The sequence below is a fragment of the Molothrus ater genome, chromosome 2, assembly GCF_012460135.2.
Source record: "Molothrus ater isolate BHLD 08-10-18 breed brown headed cowbird chromosome 2, BPBGC_Mater_1.1, whole genome shotgun sequence".
Classification (NCBI taxonomy): domain Eukaryota; kingdom Metazoa; phylum Chordata; class Aves; order Passeriformes; family Icteridae; genus Molothrus; species Molothrus ater.
In genome coordinates this window covers 28,202,704-28,221,633 of record NC_050479.2, presented here as the reverse complement: position 1 = coordinate 28,221,633, position 18,930 = coordinate 28,202,704, and the positions used below count along the sequence as shown (strand labels likewise).

Below are 18,930 nucleotides of genomic sequence, written 5' to 3'. Positions count from 1 at the left end.
AAAAAAATCTGTAGTATGACATTTATTTTTTAATTTTGCTTTCTTGATTTTAAATTATGCACAAATTATCCTTTCTGATTTTACTTATGCACAAGTCTACATTTAACCTAAGAGGGCATGTAGCAATCATTTTGCACATTCCAAAGAACAAGAGATTAGGTGAACATACAACTTCATCCATGACGTCTTTCCACTATGACGTTTACATATGCAACCCTAGCATCTCTTTAAGCTCCCCTTAAAAAGTTTTTGTAACATTTTCCCTATTGTTTGGCCTTTCTTTTCACGTCATTGGTAGAAAACACATAACAAACCATAGATGCAGAACTCTGTAACCTTGCAAGAAACCTCTAACATTTGTATATATCTTCCAACTCTGAATGTGCAGTGAGTGTGTACAATGATGGGAAATCCTGTCCTCTGCCCAGATGAAGTGTAGAATAGAAAAGAGTTCTCTGACTACCACACCAGGAGTTTTAGACATCCTAAACTCAATCAGAGAAGACTTCTGCCTACAAATAGTTTGAAGTCTTCACTTACAAGATCTCAAATCCAGCACTTCCACAGCAAATGGCAAGAAGAGCCTGCCTCCTACAGTACAGGTGTCCACAAAGTTGTCAGTTGCAGAAATCAGTGTTGAGTCCTTGGGTTTGAGTACATGGATGGGACTTCACCTCCAGACCCTTTATCACAGCTTCTCATTCAGCAAATACAGCACATATTTTCCAAATAGTGCTGCAGTTGGTCTTAGCAAGATACATACAAAATTAGTAGGTATCCATGGCAGGATTTCCATGAAAGGGTATTTTAATCAGAAACTGCCCATCAGCAACCTCCAAACCATACTTCAGATTCACAAAAATGATAAAACCCCCTTAAAAAAAAAAAAAAGCAAAACCACAAAAAACGAAAAACTGCAAGAGCTCCATCTTTAAATGGAAAAAATGTGGTAATTCTTTCCCTATACCCAACAGCCCCACACTATGCAAACCAGTTGAATCATTTTCACCTAAGTTTTCCAAACAGAAAAAGATATATACATATACATGTATTAACAGTACCTGGACGCAGATGCCACTCCTGGAAAGTTTCATTGCAAAAGGGTTAAAGTTCAGAAAGTTTGAAAGACTGAAAAAGGAAAATCAAATTTAAAAATGTGCAAAAACCTAAACCTTGAGGTTTGCCACTGCCTTCTGCCTTTCTCTTAGCATTTCCCTCCACATCTGAAATGACTAAACGTTCCTCTAAGTTACCAACTAAATTACTTGAATGAGTAACCCAACCATCTTTTTCTAGTACCAAAAGAAACACATTGCCATAACAAAATAAACTAGAAATGGTAGTTGAGCATTAGAGACTATAACATTCCCCATAAATTATAAAACCAGAACAAGAAGTGATCCACACCGCTTAGCAAAGGTGAATTCGCCGAGACTTTCTTTTTTCCTTTGAGAAGATCGATTTTTATATGCTACCACAGCTGGCTAACTATTGATAAGAGCGATCTGCAAAAGCAAATATAGAACTAACAGAACAGCCTCAAAAAGCAACCACAAAAAAAGGGTCTCATTTAAATTCCTGGAAAGCGCTGCTTCTCTAAACGTATCTATTCAAGCTCTCTTGAGCAGTCGAGCCCTCCTAAAACACACCCTGCTCACTCCCCGCCCGAAAACTGTTAAGCCAAGAAGCCACTAAGCCATGCTTAGAGAACCCATATGGCTTCACCTACAGGGTTTTCCTTCCAGCAAACGCTGCACAGTAGAAATCCTCCCCTTCACCATCACCACCCACCTCCCAGAAACAAACAAAAAAAGAAATACCCCCAAAATCCCAAAAGAATAACAATAGAAGGGAGAAGCTCTCCGCCCGGGGTCGCCCCTACGTACCGCCGGGCGCTCAGGGCTCTCTGGGGGCCCTGCCCCCCGAGGTGCAGCAGCCGGGGCGGCGCGGGCGCTCCGCCTCGCCGCGTCCCACGCGGAGCCGCTCCCCCCGCATGCTGCCGCTGCCGCCGCCGCTGCTGCTGCTGCTGCCCGCCGCACGCACAAAGCGCAGGGCAGCGGCCGGGCCGGGCCCGGCGGCACCGCGGCGCGGCCGGATCGCGGCGGCACGGGCGGCACGGCACTGCTCGGCACGGCTCGGCTCGGCTCGGCTCGGCTCGGCACGGCACGGGCGGCACGGCTCGGCTCGGCTCGGCTCGGCACGGCACGGCACGGCACCGCCCCCGCCTCCGGGAGCCGCCCCCCGCACACGGCCGAGCGCCCCCCGCGCCGCCGCCCGGCCCCTCCCGGGATGGGGGTGCCCCCGCCCCCGGTACCTCGCGGGCGGAGCCGGGCGCTACGGCGGCGGGGCGGGAAGCTGCGCTCCCGGCGGGCGGAGGGGGCCGGGCGGACATGCCGGGGTTGCCCCGGGGCCGTGCCGCGCTGTCCCGGCTCATTGTTCGGGAAGGGCAGCGGCGGGAGGGGCGGGAGCTGCGGCGGGAGGGGGTCACCCCGGCGGCGGGGGGACTGCCACGCTTTCCGCCGCACGGGCAGGGGCTGGGGACAGCCCTGCATCTTCGCCGCGTGGGGGGAGTGCGTGGGGCCGGCGGCAGCGGGGCATCTTCCTCCGCGCCGGCGGGGACGGGGGGATGCTCGGGGATGGGGCGCTGGCGCTGCGCCTTCCCCTGGCGTGGCGCGGCGTGCTGGGGCCGCGCTGCACCTTCGGGATCTGTGCTGGAGAAGTTCAAAGCGGCAGGGAAGGGTGCGAGGGGCGCGGGCGAGGGGCCGGCAGCTTTCTCGCCTTGTCTCTGTGACCCCCGCCTGCCGAGCGCGGAGAGCCCCGGAGCGTGCCGGCTCCAGCGGGACTCCGGGGGCCGGCCGGGGACACGGGGTGTGTCTCTCTGTGACCGGTCCGGCAAGTTGAAGACATGGTCCTTTCCTCAGCATCCCCCGTGAGCCGGGGCGGTGAGATTCCCGCACTCACGCCGTGTGGAAGCGCCGCAGCCAGCTTTGGCTCTTTAGGATTAGGCTCCGTTAATTAAAGAAATATTTTAAGCTTAAAGGTCTCCTGAGAACAAACACATTAACTCGCTAATAAAGCGGGTAGAAAAACAATGCGAACAGGGCTGTTGGATCAGCGATCACAAAGGAGAGGAGAGATCAGAGAGATGCTACCGGAGCGCGGTAAATGCGCGGTCCCGCCGCCGGACCCACACGGCGCTGATCGCTCCGCTGGGACTTCCAGTGTCTGTCCAGCGGCACAGGAAAAGGGAAATGTTTTCCGTGCAGTCGTTGGTGTGCCTTCTCAGCTTGCTGAAAGGCTAGAAATACCTTAAAGCATGTTTTACTTCTGGTTCAAATTTAATAGTAGTTTACTTTGCAAATAGTCTAAGTAAGTCGTCACTTACAAATAATTAGGATAATGACAGATAACCTTTTTTTTTGTGCCGAGTCTGTGCTCCAAGATAAGCATCTGTGTAAATGCATCTGAGACTGAAGCTTCTTTGTGCCCATATTTGTAAGGTGTAAGCTGATCGGAGCAGCATGCCTGCAAAAGGCACGCCTTCTAAGCTGTGAAACAAGTGTCGAAGTAAAAGCCATTAGAACTAAAGGAAAAAAGGTGCCATTTCCTAAATTAAGAGGTGGCATCACAAGGATGTGAAAGGCAAAGCACAATCAAGAATAGGTTAACAGGTTAAAAAATATGATTGATTGAAATGATAGCACTTAATGCCAAAGGCAAATAATGTTTCTAAATTCTAGGTAAGTTCTGCACTTATTTATTCCATTTTGAGGAATTTCATGAATAGCAAAGCAATTAATGAATAAAAAAGATCATATTTTCCCCCAGTGTAGGACATTTTGAAAACAAATTTCAAACTTAGAGCTAATTCAGAAAAATAAAAATCATTGTTTATCAGTGTGATAGGAGAGCTTGTCTTACATACATAAAGACAGCAAAAATTCTATTCAGGGACACTGTGATGTAGATACATCCACAAACTGTTTTTTTTTGGGCAACAGTGCTGCTTGAGGAATAGCCCTGTATAGCATTAATTCAAAAATCTAAATTTATAAATATAGTTAGCAGTTAAGGAATAGATATTTCCCCAGTAATTTTATTTTTTTTGTGCCTAGACTTGCTGCATCTGTCTACAAAATGATATTATATTGCATGCTGGCTCATAGAATAAACTATAAACACATGTTTCAAGAAACAAAGTGAAAGGTGGATACTGCTTACTCAATTTTTTAAAATTATATAATTAAAGTAGGAATCTAAATCTGTACAACTCTACAGACATATCCATCTGTTACTATTTTAAAATGCACCATTCTTTAGTATACTCATTTTAATATGCCAGTGAAATAGAACTTCAATTTGGAATAGAATGTAAATGAATAGCATAAATTAGGTGAGTATTTCAGGGAAGCTGATAAAGCTAAGAGATTCTACGTGAGAATCTGAGACAGTTTAAACACAGTATCAGGAATTCTTGTTGCCTGAAGACTCCCCTTTTTTCAGCCAAGCACTTACAGAATGGGCAGTTGGGTTGGTGATAAATAACACTGGATGAGCATAATTTTTATTGACTGCAGTGGGAGTCTCCCCTATGCATCTAAATGTAAAATTTATCTGCAGAAGGCAGAAGGAGTTATTCTGCAATCCAATAAGGTTTGCTTCAGCCTTTGACATTCTGCTTTTGGCTTAGACTCTGAACTCCAAAATGGAAGAACTCTGCATCCTGTGTATTTCTGATCACTGGCCTGATTCTGCCTTCAATTTCAGCAGAGTAATAAAGAACAGCTTCTCTGGAAGCCAGAAGGTGAATTGGGATAAGGTCTGTGAGATCAACATCAGGTCTCCATGATGTGGGAGCTGCCTGGGGAAGGATTTTAGATCAGAGGACATAGTAATAGCTGGAAGTCCAGAATGGTAAAGAATTTACTTTCACATGTTTGCAGCTTGAAGAATTTGTCTTTTATATAAATTGATAGCAATAGGGTAAAGTTACACACAGTTGCTGTTGCTTTGTTACTGAGTTTGATGGTTGGTATAGATGTATCTATCACTTTGGTTTGTTACTATGTTAGAGCAGTGCATATAAATAAAAGGGATAAATAACCTAATTTACTACGAGCAAGAGTCACAGTATATTAAAAACAGTGGCACAGAGAAAGCTTTTGCCTCTCCTGGAAAAAGTTTTATAACAGATCTTTGCAGTCATCATTTAAACTGGCAGGTACAGTACACAAAGATCCTTAAAGCCCAGGCACAAGCTTATTTAACCTTTTCAGAATATATTCTTAGCTAATATGACTCCAGTGATGGAAAAGAGAATTTTTGTCTTGACTCTACCAAAACTGAGTTTCACCCAAGTAATTGCAATTTTATTTTAGAACTTTTTTGGTTTTGAACAAATAACTGCTATTAAGGTTACATGAATGAGTAAGCTCTGGGTGTCCACAGATTGTGCACCTCCCACTTCTCATGGTTCCCTGAGGTATTTTTCTGTTATCACTTCCAAAGGGGCCTGTTCACTTCAAAAGGGACTTGTTAGGTGGGGTCCCACTGCCTTCTGCAAACCCTCAAACATCTTGGGGAAGTGTGCTTTCCCTCCTTGGGGTGGGAAGGAAGAAACATGCTTCAGACTGGTCCCTTTAGCAATGAGGTGGTGAATCTCCAGCAGTGCTGCCTCTGGGTGAGGCTCTTTTGGCCTGGCATTTGTATCCTGTTGCACCAGGAGGGACCTGCAGTTATCACACACCATGATTTTTGTTAGTGCAGACCTGCATTTTGCTTCTAGTCATCAAGCAGATTTTTAATAAGCTGAAGATACTGTTGTTGATTTCTGCACACATCAGATGCATTTCAGTGTTGCAGTTGTTCTGTTGCCTATGTGGATTTAGGATTGTAACCCAAAGACCTCAATTAACAGCTCTCCCTTAGGAGAGAGAGTGGCCTGGTTTCTTTTTCTCATCATCTCATGGCAGATGATTGGCAGAATTGCCTCCTCTCCCAAGCAAGCTGTTTCTCTGCCCTTCAGGAACATCGTGACAAAATTCTCCCTGACTCATTGGCGAGGTGGTTTAGTTTCAGAGGTGTATGCACATTTGGCTGTGCTCACAAGGCTTGTTACATCCTTGCTGATGGATGTCTGCATAAAGTTACATCCTTGCTCTGTGGGTGCACAAAGTTTTTCCAAGGACTCTTTTTGCTTGCATGGAGCTGGCAGGGGAAAAAAGAAGGGAAGAAATAGCATTTGCCAGCATGGCATAGATGATGTCAGGAAGAATTCTGTGTATGTCCTGTTGCCTGTGTGTCTGAAGAGCCAGCCCAGTTGCTGGCTAATGTTCTTTATGTCTGGGCAAGGTGCAGCAGGAAACAGAATTGATTACAAATCCAGAGTCTGGTCACCAAGTGTGAGCTACATCATCTCTGAAGCAGCCCGGGGACTCAAAGGTATAATGGACACAATTTTTTTCCAATTTTCCCTGGTCTTGAAAGAAAGTGCTAACTTACTGCTGACCTGACCTGTATTAATGACTAATTCTTATCCTTCAGTGCTGGCTCAGATGTGGAAGCCAATAAGCAGAATCAGAGCCTGTTCTTTGCTTTTCTCTCCCTTATATTTGCCTTAGAAAGAAATATGGACTTCCATGAACTTTTAACAGCTAGGGTCACCTGTCCATTTACTCCATGATACATGCAAGTCACCTCTCTGACTTCTCATCAAGTCAGTTTCATAAGAAACAGCAAAGAGCTGAAATGAAAAGCCAAAGGTACCAGAGCTACCTTCAGCTTGGGTTTTTTTGCTAGTTGTTTCATTATTGCAGAAGTCATCCCCAAGCTGTGAAAAAAGGCAGACTTCAGCTGCATTCGTAAAACAGAGTAACAGGGTTGGGACTTCAAAATAAGCAGGGCCAGGAGCTCCCTGCTGTTGCCTCTGGTGCTCTGTCCCACTGACCTCACAGTCATCCTCCAGCCAGTGTTTTCATGGCACTGAACAAGCATTATAGGCAGAGTCACCCAGCTAAAATCACAAATGTCATAAATCTCAGTTTGTCATGTTAACAAGCTCAAAAATCCTACACAAGCAAAAGACTAGCAGCATCCTAAAGACATGGGCAGTAAAATGTTCCTAAAACCTGACTGCTTTGATGAACTTGAACAATGTTCTCATCCAATTTTCTGCTGAAGCACAGGAACTTTCTGTCCATTTTTCCCACTGTTATTTATTACTACTGGCAGCACTCATTGCGTACTATGTGCCTTGACTCCTTGTCAACTTCTACTGGAAGTTGAAGATGCTAAAATAATTTGTAGTGTTTGGGGAATTTTTATTAAAAATCAGTCAGTGCTGGAATTCAAACCCTGGATATTCTGTATAGGTAAATAAATATCTGGAGACAGATGAGTTTTGGAGCAAATTTTATACACAAAATTACATTGAATTAATCTCTGCCTGCACTCTGAGTGGTTGTGATGTATGGAGGCATTACTGAAGTGAGCTGGCTCTTTGGGTGGAAAGGTTAACTGAAATAAACATGGGTTTATGTAGCAGCTTTTTGAAGAAAAATAATGTGCCTTATCTTCTGAATCATCAAGATGGGAGAATGGAGAAAAAATTGTGTTTGGAATCAGAGTTTTCTCAATGTACAGTGGAATACTTCCTTCCAAAGAAGAAATACATATTTGCCTGGATGGTGTTATCAGTAGGAAGACAGACACATATTCACTTCCCAAAACTTTTGCAGGCAGAGGGGCTGCTCTGCCCAGCCTGGCCAGGGCAGCAGGCACTGGCTCAGAGGCAGCCCAGCCTATCAGAGTGAGCTATCCCTGCACTCCAGGCAGAGCAGGGCAGCACAGCAGAGTGTGCACCTGCCTGGAGGAGAAGTTTTATCCTGTTCTGCCATCTCTTCTCCCTCTCTGACCTCCTGCTGACCCCTGTGAAGTCTGATTTAGGGCATTTGTACCTGAAGGGATCTAGAAGATCCTTCCGTCCGTCCTGATCACCATGACCAGCCTTCATCTCCTTAAATTAAGGGTTTATCAGACATAACCAAAAAGTCAAAAAGAGTACCCTGATACCACTTGATCAGAAGGCACTCATGAATTCATCCTTAGTGCCTGCTCCCCCTGCGAGTGTCCCTCCTGCAAGTGTTGCCTGGCCAACAGCATTTGCAGTTCCAGGCCAACGTGTTGCATTCCTGCGGATGGGATTCATAGACTCAAGTGGAATTGTGGCTTTGCAGAAGTCCCATACACTGGCTTTGCCTGGGTAGGAACTGCTGAAGAAAGTTAGTTTTCTTACAGGAATGACTTTATTCTTTAAAAATGGGTCATCATTTTCTTCTTGATTTAAAATGCAAGGGCTCCTTCCCAGGAGTAACTTGGATGCTGGCTGTTCTTTGCTCCAGAGCTAGTTATTGCTAGTTTGTTACTACTCTGTTTCATGTAACTTTGCATCTGGCCTGGGAAATGCTGCCTTGGTTTCTGCTGTACACAGCCTGAAAAAGCCCCCTGGCATTGTCTCTGCTGCAAGGGAGTGCAGATAGATCAGTGGAGCAAAGCTGCTCTCATCATGCATACTTTCCTAATGCTTTAAGACAAGTAAAGAAACATGAAGAGTGCTGTGGTTTATTGGTGGTTTGCATACATACAGGCTATGTATCATACATTAAATATGCAGATACATTTTTAAGACAGTTAAAACCACAACTAAAGTACAGGGAGGTTTAGCCAATTAGTGTCACAAAGTGAGTCAGCAACTTTTAGCCTCCACTGTTAATAGGAAGAGTTGGCAAAACCTGTTCCTACCTTGCTTTGGTATTTTCAGTTCAGAACTTTACAGTACAAACATTATCCCGGTTGTTTAAACAACAAAGGCGGGAGTTCTGATGTCAATATGGGAAAACAACTCTTAGGCTAATTGATCTTGTATTCCTCACTTTTTTGGATACACCAAGTACACCACAGAATTTTATCCTACTTTACCGGGCTCTTGACTTTACTGGCTTTTAACTTGTATTGCAGTCACTTTTGCAATGATATTAAATATGTTGCTGAAATTGTTCAAATAGAATCTATTGTATAAAAATGAGAAAGCAAATAGAGGCATATGAGAAAAGCTGAGTTTTGAAATGGTGTCACTTTTCTACAAGGAATAGGCATTGAAAAGACAACTTTAATTAAAGTCTTTATTTTCCAGCATATTTCACAGTTTAAAGATAGTAAACAGTAAGCACTGTTTTATCACCCATTTGGTGATAAAATGTAGTCTTTTCCTGAAAAAAAAATATTGTGGCCATTTAGTGCAGAGAATCCTCTCCTCCTGTAGATAGCACCAGGTATACATACACAGGAGGAGTTTTGTCCTGCCATCAGTAGCTAGGTGGCATCCGGGCACCTGTCACCATGGCTGTAAGATCATGTCCCTTTTCCTGATTCCTTTGCCCATCTGACATTGCTTCAGTCCCTGTCTCACCCAGGTCTTTCTGCACAGAATTGGACTTTAATATTTTTGTTTTCTATGCCCTTGTTGAAGGAAGTGGAAGCCTTTCTCTCTTGATTCTCCCCTCCAAACCTACGCCTTTGATGTTCTAAAATTTTCTGAAGCTTTCTTGCTGAGCTGATATCCTTCTAAAATTTGCAGTTTTCTCCAAGACAGAAATATCTCTGTTCCAAGACCAAGACAGTTTATAGGAAGAGGTGGGTCAACTTGCTAAAATCTTACTGAAAAAGTTGGAGATCAATGATCTAGAAGCATTGTTTTATTTTTCCAGTTGTTTATAAGGCTCAGATAGAGGCACTCATGGTTACAGTGTATGGGCCCTCTTCCATCTCCCAAACATTTCTTTTAGCCACACATTTAGCAGAGAGTTGGAAAAGGAAAATTAATGCTACCCTTTGCCAGAAAATGGAATTTTGGTTTGAAAGAAGAGAAAAAAAGTCAAAGGAAAATGTCGAGACTTTGTTCTTAATCAAAGTGAAACAGAAGTTTTTTGAATAGGTTCAAGGGAACACATGCTTCCAGAAGAGCCAGTCATCACTGTACTTTTTTGAGCTGTGGAAGATTTCAGGTGTATATTCTTACTCTCCTCACAGGGAGCAGACACTTGAAACCCATATCCCTTCCAATTGGACAACTTGTGGCTTCTGGCTTGCCCCCAGTGAATGCTTCTCTTTCCCTCTGGATTTTGAACGAGAGTCTTGAACTGCAAATGGAAATTTCATTGAAACTGATGAGTTTCTATTTTCATTAAATTGTCATTTCCTGACAAAAAAAACGTTTTGGAAAATTCTGACAAGACTGACTGACAGAGCACATACAGCTCTCAGAACAGAGGGGATGCTGAAGAAAATTATTTTAAGTCCAAACTCTGTTCTTGGCTTCAGAGGCAAAACAATGGTGCAGCTGAGGGCACACACCCTTTGATTTGCCAGGGCAGTAAAGAAATTCCCTGAACAAGTGAATTGAATATTGTGTCCCTTTTGGTGCAGTGATGATTGCACAACTCTGTTTGTTCTCTGGGGGTTTTTCAGCTCATCCATCATTCACAGCTCAGATTTCTACACTGATTTCACCAAGCTGGTTTGCTGTATGATGCAAAATGGAAGTCAAGTTAGTTTCGCACTCTACCCACCTCAGTCTGATTAACTCAAATTAAATTTTGTGCTAATAAGTCTGAATGTGTGACCATAATTGGAAAGCCTTGAGCTCCTCTGACTGCAGGGAAAGTGCTGTTTTCCCCTGCATCATGAAAACATTTGAATCATAGCATCTGGGAAATTTGCAACAAACAATGGTATCAATTTGAGGCCTCCATACAAAGATTTTCTGTTTCTCATCAGGGCCCATGAATACATATCTGTGTCAGATTGCAGCTCTTGGAACATTTGGCCCATCTGCCCACCAGAGGAAAACTAAAGAAGCAGGGACAGTCACCTATTAAGAGAAAACTGCAGAACATCTGTGTTTCTCCATTACATGGAAATCCTCTTGGACTAATAAGTGGCTGTATCTTAAATAACCAGACAATTACTTAAATCTGTTACAAAAGTCTGAACCAGTCAAGTCAGTGGGAAGTCTAGCTAAGGTTGCAATCATTCACTAGCAGTTTGGAGAAAAAGGGAAGAAAAACCCACATAAATGAGAGCTGAAAGATGGAAGATAATGCAAGGCAAGGCAAGGCAAGGCAAGGCTTGGCAAAGCTTTGATCTTATGATAAAGAAACTTTCAGCATGGTAAGGAAATAGTATGGTGGACGTGAGTTTGAGCTTATAGTTCTATAAGATCTATATCCTTCTATTTGCTAAGGCATTTGAGCTACTGTTTTGCTAAGGCAAAGAGCTACTGTTTTTCTTAACCCCAGAAAGACCTTTTGCTCCAATTATCACCTGGTCCCAGAAGTATAAAATCATAAACCCAAAGTAAAACTACAGCAGGTGGAGTTTGAAAAACTCTGTTCTGAGAAATCCTGATATCTGTGAAGAAGACCAAGAAAGTGTGCCTGGTGCCAGAGATGATGCAGGAGCTCCCTGAGATTTCAGCGATGTAGGAGCATGTAAATCTGGTTGGATTACAAACAAAGAAGTCTAGTGAATGTCAAACAGGATGGAAGTAGTTGTAAATACACCTGCATTATAAGGGAACATCCACACCTCCTGATGGGAATTCATGGGGGTGTATATCATCCATGGGCTGTCTCCCATAACAGCAGGAACATCATGACTGCACAGCAAGTTTATTAAGTATGAAACAAGCCAGCAAACCCTAATGAAGGGTTTGAGAGTCAAAAATGTCAGCACTCACCAGAGAGCTGTTCAGCAGATGTTTTGAAGTCAAGCCCTGCTCTCTAACCTTGGGATCAATGGGGATTTGCTGTTATTTTCCACAGAGGTAGGATCAAAAGCAGAGGCACGATGAAACTGGAAGGACTGTGGCACAACTTCTGTGTCTCTATCATATCTGAATTTAGTTTTAGCAATATGGAATGGGCCTCTCCTATTTGTTCTCTGTCTCTCCAACAAATAGCCTCATAAACAAAGCATTCTCAAAGCAAAAAAACAGATTGTACATGGCTCTAACAACAACAACAACATGTTTTTGGTCTGACTGCCCCATAATATAGGAAAATCAGAGTACAAAATAACTGCAAAAAAGACAAGCTAGCCTACTTGTACGTCATCTCCATTGCAAAATGAAGCAATGGGACCTGGGCTTGTGTAGCATAGCCCTAAATTTCTTCCCTCCCTACTGCCATGGGAGTTTAATTTAGCCAGGGAGTATTGTCTGTGTGTGACATCATCTTGAAACAACAGCTTTAAAAGTGGAGACAGGTAATATTATCCATTAATTATATTCCACATCTGTAAAGCATATACAGTGCACTGTGGATAAATAGCTCAACCTTTGGCAGGGAATTTCCTGAATATCTGTAGCCAGACTTCTCATTTAGAGTTTTCTCATGGTTTTGTACAATGGGAGCAGATTGGTCTCTAGCAGTGGATGGGGAAGGGAAGGATTTTAATGAGGAATGAGTATGAAGTACATGAAAGGGGGTCGATCTCCCAGTACTGCCACCCACTATAGTGGAAGTCAGCTGTAAAACCTGGTGCTTGAAAACATACACCCAATGGGCCAACACTTAGGATACCTTTTTTTTTATTTTTACACTAGGTATGAGGAGTATTTCTATTTTAGCAAATAAAAAGCATGAACTGAGGTCCCAAGGATGGAGTTGCTACACCAGTAGTTTTGGATTGGTATGTATAGGGTCAGTCAGGTGTCTGCTGAGCCCCTTGCTTTAAGTCTTATGTTTGGCAGCAACAGGACAGTCACAGAGAAATCTCTTCAAGAGCTAAAGATCGTACCTGAACCATGGGAGACCATCGAGGCATAGAGATTTCCTTCTGACACACAAGAGAAAATAGGGCCCCAAGCATGGTGTGATATTCTCCTGTTGATCTGAGTAGTTGCTGTTATTCAGGAGTTTGCTTCAAGCTGGTGGTGCTGTCTCAGAGCCTGCCAGTCTGTGCCAAGTGTGGGCTCTCTCCCACATCCAGACTGGCTAGAGAGGAGGCTTCAAGTCACGCTGCTCTGCTCTTTTCCAAGTGCTCCCACTCTCTTACTCCTCACACTTCTTCATGCCAGAGGATGAGGCAAGGATAGACTTCAACCCACTCAGGCTGTGGTATGCTTTTGAGTGGTTTGTTTGGTCTCAATTGATAAGTCACAAATTTTATTGTCATTGTGACTGGCTCTTGCTACATTATCAGCTTGGATGTTGTTGAGGGGTTTTTGAGCTAGGGATGTGACTGGGCTTTTAACAGTCTGTGGCATACGGGAATATACATTAAGCCATTGAGAATATTTCATCACAAAGGAGCTTTGGAAAGAGTCATATGCACCTGCCAAGAGCCATCTCAAATAATTGAGTTGACGATAGTGGAACGAGTAAACTGTTTATGAGACAGTGACACTGCATTCAGCACACAGAGGACTAGCATTATAATTAATTAATGCTCATAGATGTTTCCTTAGCACAGATGCTATGGTTTTCTGTGCTTCCTCTTTCACAGGGGAATGCAGGAGGAGTGAAAATGCTCTGTCATTTTTGTCATGTCTTCCCTCTTGTTAATGCCTCACACAATTGGTGGTTTCAAGGTCACTTTATTTACTGATGATTCTCTGTCACCAGCAATACCAATGTTGTGCTAAAATGAATCAAAATATATTTATTACATTTGCCTCTAGATCCCTTACTTTTTCTCCATTCCTAACAGAGGTAAAATATCAATAAGGTAAGTTCAATTAATATAAACATAAAATTGCTTAGACTATGTCTTTTAGAGCCCTGGTATTTAATGACAAACCACATTATTCAAATAGGAATAAAAATATTTATGGATTGTGTTTTTCAGATGGGTTTGCAATTGAGGCAGTGTGGGTAACGTATGATGAGATTCCACAATCACATTTCTCCCACACACCCTGATGGAAACCCTCTCAGCCAAACACAATTGCACACATCTCTTTTTTCAATCTGTGCATACGTTATTACTGTAGAGCTGGAAGAGCTGCATGCATAAACTGCTCACTGCCCTACCTGCAGTAACAGAGCCACAAGTCATCTCTTGGATGCATCCATCTGAATTTTTATTATTTACATCATCTGATGAAGGTGCATTCCGCCAGCATCCCATTGAAAGGCAATCGTTAACAGATCTGAGTGTTACCAAGACTTCTTAAAAATAAGGTAAAAGCTCGGCAAGACAACTTGAAACCTCTAATATCTTTTTAAGTCTAATACACAACAACAGTAGCACATCTTTTTACCAATTTTTTAGGGTTATCCTAAGCTGAAAGAAAAGGATGGAAATATTTTACTCTGATGATGCACTTGTTCCTTTCTTAGGTGTCTGGAACATGATGCAGATTTGTGTCATGCTGTATCCTAGACTGAAGTTCTCAGGATTATAGTACAGGAATGGCAGTTTTACATAACCTGAATGTCAGATCCATATGTGCTTGAGTATGCAGTGTGCTTGTGGACACACTTGACATGATGATTAGCAGTTCTGTCCTTTATAAAAAATCTCTGCCTGACAATTTTGCAAGGTTTGAGAGCTGTGACTGCTTACGGACTTTTACAAGCATTATTTTGACTGGTGTGCTGAAATTTTGCTTGGGCTTTGCAGGGGCATTCATCCTAGGAATCATCTCTGTTAGTGACACCTGGTCTCTTACTGACAAGGTGACATTAGTTCTGATGTGATCTTTTCTTTCCTTAACTTTCTTCTTCATTAAGGCAGCATCTTTGGTCTATTTGCTACGCATGTATTGCTCTCATTTTGAAGAGTGATTTTTCTTTTACTCTGGCAGCATGATTTCTTGTGACAGCCACCCACTGTGTTTGTGGCTTCTCACTCATTTGCCACAGACTTTTCCTTCATTTGCAGGTGTAAAACCTCCACACAGGATGCAAACACTGACAGCTATGTTTTGATTGGGAATGGATTTTATCAGCACTTTCATCATCCCAATAGTTTTAGCAGTACTTTTTGCTTAGTTTCAGTCAACCTAAATGAATTCTTACTGATTTTTTCTCATATATTACTTAGTATTGGATCAATTTCATCCCTATAAATAAACACAGAATCCTTCATTAGCAAACGTGTCATAAACCACTCTGTGGGCTCCCTTTGGATCTTGTTCCAAGTCATTAAATTCATGGCTTGCCAATACTGGATTAGCTTTTTGGAGAGAACAGTTTAGATATTCAGCTAAAATCTAGCCAAGCTCTATCCATGTTGCTGTCTCTTCTTCCTACTCAGGTTAAACAGAAAATGTGTAGTTCCTTCTTTATTGTGACCTGCAGCAAAATGCAAGCCAATCTTTGTCTGTTGCTTGGAGTCCTACTGCTTGTCAGAAGAGCTGCCTTTCTGTCCTTCAGCTACATTAAGAGTGCACTCCAGAATATTCTGTCCTCTCAAGGAGTGTCCTGCCCTTTGCTTTGTGTGAAGCCCTATCATATGTTGCATTGTACTGAGATTTGGGAATTAGGACTCTGTACAATGGGAATTATGGCAGTGCGAAGTGCTCCAAAATATGTTGGAAAATGTGTGCATACAAGAGCAGTGTTAGAATTATTTTCCTATTTGCTTTACCATAGGTAGGTATAGTAAAGAAGGGCAGTGGAGTCAAAACAGAGCAGTAACAATTACAGTATAACAAGAGAATATGCTAAAACCCTTTTTACCATTCTTGTGACAAAGTACAGTCTCAGCATCATTAACGAATTTTGCTTCTGGTTATATCCTGTAGGCATCAGCTATGCCTTTAAAAAAAAATCCAGTGAGAAGAACAGCACCCTTTCCTGCTGATCTGATCAGCTTCCAAGCATATCAAATGGAAATAAGCATATTAGAAAGAACTAAGCAGACCTCATGAAATTATTTACAATAGTGTCACAGGGTGATTTCCAATAAATTGAGCCTATGGTAATTGCTCACCTCTGACTGTAAGCTTTCAGGTGTAAACTAAAAAGAATGAAATAAACAAAAGAATGATATTCTTCTGGCCAATAATTATAAGTTCAACAGGGTTCAGCAGAACATTAGCATATTAATTACATGGTAATCTTGTAGCAACAACCCAACCATAATGTGTTGCTAGTTACTATCTTTGGGTAGCATTTTGATAGCAGCCTTCATGCTTTAGGAACCAATGCCAAGATAATGAGAGTGCCTGCATCTCACTGAAGGTTACTTAAGAAATTTTGAGAATGCTGCTGAGAATGCTTCCCTTGCCTTCAAAGCACCCTTGATCCTGATGTTGCCATTTTATTTGTTATTACTAATCTTGTAGTTTTAAATTAGTTTATTAGTTGGTTTCTCATGAGCTTTTAAATGGTTTTGGGAGCCTCCAACGGATTGCAAAGCCCTACAGAAGTTCCCAGGAGTGGCACTGTTCTGTGGCATGGCCCTTCCAATTCCATGTCTCCTGGGAGGCTCAGGTTGATGTCTGACATCTAAGCCATTGGGTACAGTTTCACCACTAGATGGGAGCATCGGTTATTTAGCCTTTACTTTGAAATGGTGCTCTCCCAGCCTTGGAAAATTATATTCCCTCTTGGCTCTTGTTTCAAACTTGCAAGAGGCCTGAATATCCTCCCATTGCTGTGTAGCACATTCCAGAAACACTGGCTAACACTGATCCCAGGAGAACCCTCTCCAGAAACACTGGCTAGCAATGATCCCTAGAGAACATCCCTCTCAGCTGATGCCTTACATGACCAGAGTTCAAAGTGGTCCCTACTGTTTAGTATGGAAGCACTCAGAGGCTGCCCAAGTCTTGAGGGACATGCTGAGAATTGCAAGAATGTTCTAGTAAAGTTGTTTTATGGCTTATTGTTTCATTGGGAAATGGAGCATCAGTAGTTTGCCAAATGTCTTAATATCACCCTGATCACCAAAGAAAATGAAGGAAAAAGGCAGACTTGACTTCCATGTTTCAAAAAACAGTGGTGGAGTTGCTGCATTTCTATGAACAGAAAGAAAAGAAAAGAAAGAAACTTTATAGTCTAACCCAGCTGCAGGACATCCTCTCCAACTCCTGCAGCTGCTGGGGTGCTTCCACAACTCTTTAAGATGACCACCAATGTTTAAATGGGGCCATGGCCCAGTGAATGTCCCTCACCAAAAGGATCTCCATCTAGAGGTGTCTCTGATTCTTAGGGGCTCTGCTCAGTTAAAATATCCCCTTCCTCACCCAAGCTGTGTTTGTACTGCTTGAACTTGATACAGATACTCTTTAGCACATTTTCCACACAACCATTGTCTGTTCTTGCCTTGCTGTTGCTTGAATAGGAAGAAGGCATACAGAAAATCAAGCTAAGGGATGTCCCTGGGCTCAGATTAATTATAAACAAGCTGTTCATCCATTATGAGGGAAATGCTGCCTAGAGAAGTACGATGGAGCACAGACCTCAATGCACAGCCTCTTTTTTGAGTTGAGAACTTAATTGTCTTCACATGTTCATGACTGACAGCCACACTTAATAAACAACCAAAAGAAATAATGCATATGGACCATTACTAACTCAGGACTGAGACTTGGCCTGAGTGCAGCCCAAGAGCTCCTGGGTGGTAAAGGGTTCATTGTGTGCCTCCTGCCCTGGGCTGTGAGTGTTATGAGAAACAGGATCTGCAGCAGTCAGTCTATCAGCTTTCTCCCAAGCAGCCATTCTTTCCTGAGAAAAAATCTGAGAAAGGACGTGTGGCCAAGATCTTTCTAGGAAAGGTGATTCAATTCAGCAGTTATATGAGAGACAGCCTAGAGATTTCAGGAAATGGAAGGAGATCACAAACCAAGCAGGCACGAGGGTGAAGGACCAGGCTCTGTCTGCCAGCCAAGTGAAAATGAGCAGTGGACAAGATGCAACAAGTCTCTGTGGTGTGGGCTTGGACAACTGAAATTTGCAAATCAGAGGGGACAGTGGGTTGCTATAGGTGGCAGGACACAGGGATAATGAAGCACCTCAGGACAGCCACTGACTGTCAGCATTGAGCTTTAGAGGGAGAGATGTGCCAGCCAGGAAATAGCTGGTGGCATTGGGCTGCTGGAACATGAGGCATGGGCTGCACTAAGGAGGCATGACATGAGGCTGTATCAAGGGAGTTTCACTTTTCTCCAAGCACCTCTCATTTCCAGCTTCACAAAAATAAGACTTACCCTCTGCATCTAGGAAGAACCTCTTGAAAAGAGGAAGGCTGCTATGCCTTCAGGACTCTGAAAACTGAAGGAAAATGGAAAACACAAAACTTGGAAGAAAATGTACTATTAACACAGTCATGATTTTCTCTGAGCATGACATTTTGGATAGTGGATGAGAGGTTGAACATGAGCTGACAGTGGGTGCTCACAGCTCAGAAAAGCAATTTCCTGAGCTGCATCCAAAGCAGTGTGTCCAGCAGGGTGAGGGAGGTGATTCTGCCCCGCTGCTCTCCTCTGCTCGGCTCTGCTCTTGTGACACCCCACATGGAACACTGCATCCAGCTCTGGGATCCCAAGGTAGAAGGACACCAACCTGTTGGAGCAAGTCCAGAGGAGGGCCACGAAGATGATTAGAGGGATGGAGCACCTCTCTCCAAGTTATGAGGAAAGGCTAAGAAAAGTGGGATTTTTCCATCTGGAAAGGAGAAGGCTTTGGGGTGACCTAACTGCAGCCTTCCATACCTGAAGGGAGCCTAAAAGAAAGATGGAGAGAGATCATTTGCAAGGATATGTAGTGACCTGACAAGGGGGAATGACTTTAAATTGAAAGGTTTAGATTAGATACTGTGAGGAAATTCTTGGCTCTGAGATTGGTGAGGCACTGGAACAGGTTGCCCAGGGCACTTGTGGTAGCCCTGAAAGCATTCAAGGCCAGTTTGGATGGAGCCCTA

At 43.2% G+C, this 18,930-nt stretch overlaps 1 protein-coding gene across 4 annotated transcripts in view; it reads right to left on the bottom strand.

The window, feature by feature from the left end:
- ST6GAL2 (ST6 beta-galactoside alpha-2,6-sialyltransferase 2) overlaps positions 1-18,930 on the bottom strand; it is a 173,789-nt gene that overhangs the window by 48,369 nt on the left and 106,490 nt on the right. Inside the window, exons 1-2 of one of the 4 annotated variants that reach the window (XM_036382432.2) lie at positions 1,887-1,924; positions 1,062-1,128 (exon numbers count right to left, since the gene is read on the bottom strand). The exons of 1 other annotated variant lie outside the window; for it this stretch is intronic. In XM_036382432.2, coding sequence (XP_036238325.1) covers positions 1,062-1,094 — 33 coding nt within the window. In that variant the 5' untranslated portion in view covers positions 1,095-1,128; positions 1,887-1,924. Of the gene's footprint in view, positions 1-1,061; positions 1,129-1,407; positions 1,431-1,886; positions 2,048-18,930 lie in introns of those variants that run through there. 2 more of the 4 variants (XM_036382441.2, XM_054518476.1) reach the window with 2 other exon arrangements.